Below are 5,106 nucleotides of genomic sequence, written 5' to 3'. Positions count from 1 at the left end.
TTTGAACATTGACTGAATACTTTGATATGTGGTAGCAAAAAAAGTTCATCCATGATAATAGTGTTTTTATATGATATATTGACTGGGATAACGTTACTCTTGAGAAAAACAGAGCTGTCAATGCTGTGATGTTGTTGTAAAATGCACAATTCATGTCCAAAAGTGCTTGTTTTACTATACAGCAAAGAAGGAGAAATTGTACCGGGCCGACACCATGTGCATAGTTTGCATGAGATGGAATGTATCTAGTTGCCTAAGCCCACTATAGTTTTAACGGCATTTTCTCTATTTTTCCCAATCTTTTATTCGTATTCATTGTTTTTTTTTCGGTTGGAATAAGTCATTTTCAGTAACTATTTTTTTTTTCAGATTGTGCCCTTTGATGCAGTTAACTGAACATGTATGTGAAAGATGTAGTGTCTCCTTGAAGTTTTATCGTTAGTTTCACTGTCTACTATTTTTATTTTATAATCAATCAGCCTTTCAATTTCAACTAATGAAGTTCTGTTGTTGCTTGAAATCGGCGTCAAATCGTTAAAAGTTTCAGATAAGTTGGTGCAAAATATACACTAGCCTCGTAACAGAAATTACGTAAATACTATCTATAAAAAGATCATTTGGAAGCAAAGAATGTAACAAGCTAAATAATGACAGAGTCCGTTTGATTAAGTCTGTTCATGGGAGGTAGTTGAAAGCACCGGCTAAAGCAGAATTCTATTACACTTGTATTGAATTGACTCCATGATCCCTACGGACCAGGAAATGATAACTCCGAATCAAAGTACGGGGAGACTTTTTACGGTCTCCAAGGGCCACTTAGTTTTTGATATTGAATTAAAACATAACATGTATTGACCATGTTCTTTTTTTCTTGGTTCATATCGGTTTCGTGAATCATTTTTGCTGTAAAAGGAAATTAAATACACATTGTATAATGCAGTGTATATTTTATAAATCCAGTGTTTAAATAAAATGATGCACCAGTCACAAGGAAGAAAAGGGCAACTGTATCATCATATGAATTTTGATATAATATTTGTCAAAACATTAACTTCCTTTTAGATTCTTTACTTTAAGTGGACTACTAACTTGACTTCTTCAAGCGGAGATTGGATACAGTGGTACGTGAATTAATGTTATTTATATATCTCTTCTGTATTGGTATTTTTCCAATTAAATTAAAATCATTCGACATAAGTATATAAGATTTTAAGCAGTTTATTTCAGTTTCTTATTTATTTTATTTCAGAGTGAAAAATCGGCGGAAGCAAATATTGTTCACTATCTAGAGAAATCTCGGCAAGAGCATATAATCAACATGAACCAAACTCTCCTCGTTGTTTTAACGTCGATCTTGATGATAACAAGCTTTTGTAAACTCTCAGAATCGTATCAGCTAAACAAGAAATTGACTGCGAGGCTGAAAAGCAAAACATCTTTGATAAAATCGTTCTCACCTGCGAATTCCAGTGATATAATAACATCGGGTAATAAATTTGCTGTGGATGTTAAGAAATATTCTGGACAACGAGTCAGTTCAGGTGAATGTGAGTTGCAAGTAGAACAGGAGTCGGAAAAAATGTTTACACATGCCATTTTGAAACACCATTATAACTTTATTCATTTGAAATTGAATTTTGTAGACTTTAATGTAAATGAAACAAAAAAGGTGATAAATAAGAATGACTGGATTTGGACATATAAAGGGGAGAATGGGGCGCATCAGTATCTTTACCTACCAGGAGATTTTGGTTACCTGTCTTTTGGATTACTCTGGTCTTATACTCGTCTTGAAAAGATACCAATTGACATCAGGAAAACAGGGGAATGTAGGGATCTTAAAATTGGTGTCAACGAAACTGATTACCTCATTGGAAATGCATTAGGTGAAATGACTTCAAAGCTAGCAGCTGCTGACGATAATTTTAATTCTAGTTACTGGTGCTACAACAATCGTGTCTGGTTACATTCATGGTTTCTTTATTATGCATGTAAGAACTCGGTGTGCACATTTCAAACTTTTGAATACCGTTGCTGCAAATACCACATTGATTATTTAAACAAGACACGAGTAGTACAATGTGGAAAGGAACATTACGAATTTGGAGGACTTTGGTGGATGCTTCCGATAATTATAGGAGAAACTTGCTTTGCATTCTATCCTCTTTTGTTGACGAAAATAGGAATGAAATTAAAGGTAATATCAAAAACAATACAGAAAGAAAAACGAACTTTAACTGTTCGAACAATGGCAAATTTTGCTGAAATAAACCATTCTTACAGCGCTGATACTGATCATTATCATGACAAACATTTTTATATCTCATCAAAATATTCCAGTCCCATAACATTCTTATCAACGATTTGTTCTCCTTTATACGGCTGTGATCTAAATAACCCCATAATCTCACGTGCTTTACGAATTTGGATAATCATTCTACCTATGACACTTTCCGCTATCCGTATTGCAGTCGATTACGTTTATGCCAAGGATGTCGTGATCGATGCAGTTAGAAAAGGCGCTCTTGTCGGCTTCAGTTCTATCATTGCCGGACCAAGTGAGGCAAGGCAGCATTTTTTATATATTTTTTATGGACCGGTTACTGCCCTGACAATATATGTTGTTTTTGGATGTATGCTGATTGTGTTTCCTAGAAATCTTGAACAGTTTCTAGACGCAGGGTTCCAGGAAACACGTGAACACGTGTTTTTGGCCAAGATGCCGTTGAAGTTAAAGGAGAGGTTGTCGGGATTATCTGTCAAACATAAAACAGGCTATCACAAAATACATAAAGAGTTTCTTGCACAAATCTTTATGCTTTTACATTGGGATTTCTGGAGACAGGCAGTTCAATTGTTCTTTATCAGATGGAAAAAGTTTATATTTTCAGCGATGCTTTTCAGATTGCGAAGTAAGTTCGCAGCGGTTTTGTTAAGCGTTATTATTCTTCCACTGTATTTTATATTCAGTGTAACTGAATTATGCCTGACAGTTTTATACTTCGTATTTCCAGTTATTAACTGCTTTTTTGTTTTAATTAAGGCGTTTATGATTCACTATACCGAATTCTTTAAAGACAGAGGATTTATCTTGAAGTTCCTGTGTTACATATTGTTTTTACCAATGCTAATTCTATTTTGCATAACTTGGTATATATACTGCCTTCTTTTCTTTGATGGATCATGGTTTTTATCCAAAATAGCTATGTTTACATACAGTGGCATCATCGCTTACCCGAGGATTTCTTACGGATACATCGTTCTTGTTTTCATGGCTATCTACTACGTTACGGAAAGTTTCAACGCCTTTGGTGAGAACTATAGACAACTTTTGAAACTGAGCATAGAAGCGTGTGAACGCTTTCAGATGAGACATTCCGATAACTCCGATGTTGAAAGCTGCAAAGACAAAGACATTCGAAATAAATATGGTATCAAGAGTGACCTCTTCCGCATCATTGTGGACAGACATTTACCTAGAAGGAACCAGGTGCTGATTACCGTGTTGAAGTTTACCTCAATAATAACTGTCTTGACAATATCAGTCAAGTTATTGATAACATTTAACAGATTTCAAGACTTATCTCTTGTGTCTCACGTATTTACAGTTCTGTTCATCTGCGCATTGCCAAAGATTATAAGAATGATGTGCATGAATAACTACAAGTACAAGAATCGTAGGAGGAAATTACGCCAGAAGATTACCCGCACTGTTGCTGAATACGTAAGAAACATAACTAGACATGTAACAGACAGTAATAATGATGAAGATAGCGTGAAATCGAGAAACTCTGTGTATGAAACATTTGGGGACTGTCAAGAAAATGAATATCATATGATATAAATATAAGATATGTAAGGGTAGAAGCAAGTACACTGCTGGCGAGGAAGACTGTATTTAGCTTATGTGAAAATACATTATCGTGACACATAGGTATTGATAATTGAATACACCAGAAAAATATAGACTCATTTATATTTCTTCGGACCAAAAGAGATATTTATATTTTGACCGGTTGTAGTGATTTCATTGTTGATGAAGTAACATTCAAATTCACTGTGCTTTATCCGCACAATTCAGCATTGATGAAAAAGGTAGGCTAATTTTGGTGAATTGCGGAAATACTGCGTCTTATTTGTAAGTCATACCAACACAGTTAAGGCCTTTTGGCGATTTTCCAGCATTGATGAGGATGAAGATCCCAGGTGCCCCTCCGGCTATTATTTCAGGCACGAACGGGTATTTGTGCAGTTCCACTGACCTTCCACATGTCACCTAGTTTGCCTCCTCCTCCCGTGATGACCAGACCACAGAAGTCAGAGACAAATGATTTAGAGTTTGAGGCTTTAACCATCCAGAGATTTGCAAAAGTTTCTTAATGTTTTCAAAGAATTGTTAGACATGCTATACCACGTAAGATGTGTCACAGTACCCATTACTTGATTCACAAGATACCACGTGACGATGAGAAAGTCGCATGGTGCCAATGCAAATAATACAAAAAAACATTGAGTAAAATACAACTTCCGACAAAAATCAAGGAGTACTATGCAATTTAGGTTCAAAAGTTATCTGGAGCTCTTGGTTGTGATATATATATATATATTTTTTTTTAATTATTGTTTCCCTGTGAAATTTCAAAAGTGGGTATTATTAAATACGGACCAAACTATGCAAACGAGAAACAGCAACTTTTGTTTATCATCCATTTTTATTTTACTGTTAGCCAGCTGCTTCTTCACGTTTAATGTTCACTGTAATAAAGTTTAATGCTTCCTGATAGTGTTCGCTGACTTGTGATATCAAAATGAATATCAAAACAGACAACATCAACAAAAACTGAAATCTGTCTCTTTGATTATCAAAGGTAGGGAAGAGTAGAACTGAAAGAAAGGGAGGCTTCCGATTCGAAAAAGCAACACGATCTACCTCCGACTGTTTTCTTCCTGATACTTGTCAAATACGTTAAGGTTTTAAATTAAAAGTTTCTTGTCTGTCAAATATTGGTCCCTACCGTTTACCCTAAAATAAACTTTGATGTATAGAGAGAAAAAAACAACAATTGTTGACTCATGAGCCATTGAATCATGATGAAATTCACGAGA

The 5,106-nt window shown here is 35.1% G+C and overlaps 1 protein-coding gene across 1 annotated transcript; it reads left to right on the top strand.

The window, feature by feature from the left end:
* The first annotated feature begins 963 nt into the window (after positions 1-963).
* On the top strand, positions 964-4,778 carry LOC123562158 (uncharacterized). Its single transcript, XM_045354807.2, has 2 exons — positions 964-1,121; positions 1,250-4,778. Exon 2 carries the CDS (start codon positions 1,319-1,321, stop codon positions 3,842-3,844), a length of 2,526 nt encoding a protein of 841 aa, XP_045210742.2. The 5' UTR covers positions 964-1,121; positions 1,250-1,318; the 3' UTR covers positions 3,845-4,778.
* Positions 4,779-5,106: the final 328 nt, after the last annotated feature.

Source organism: Mercenaria mercenaria, chromosome 2 (genome assembly GCF_021730395.1).
Source record: "Mercenaria mercenaria strain notata chromosome 2, MADL_Memer_1, whole genome shotgun sequence".
Classification (NCBI taxonomy): domain Eukaryota; kingdom Metazoa; phylum Mollusca; class Bivalvia; order Venerida; family Veneridae; genus Mercenaria; species Mercenaria mercenaria.
The sequence above is the reverse complement of the archived record's forward strand: the minus strand, read 5'-3'. Positions and strand labels throughout refer to the sequence as shown.

Coding starts and splice junctions, on each gene's coding strand:
- LOC123562158 (XM_045354807.2), top strand. CDS start 1,319: ATGAACCAAACTCTCCTCGTTGTTTTAACGTCGATCTTGATGATAACA.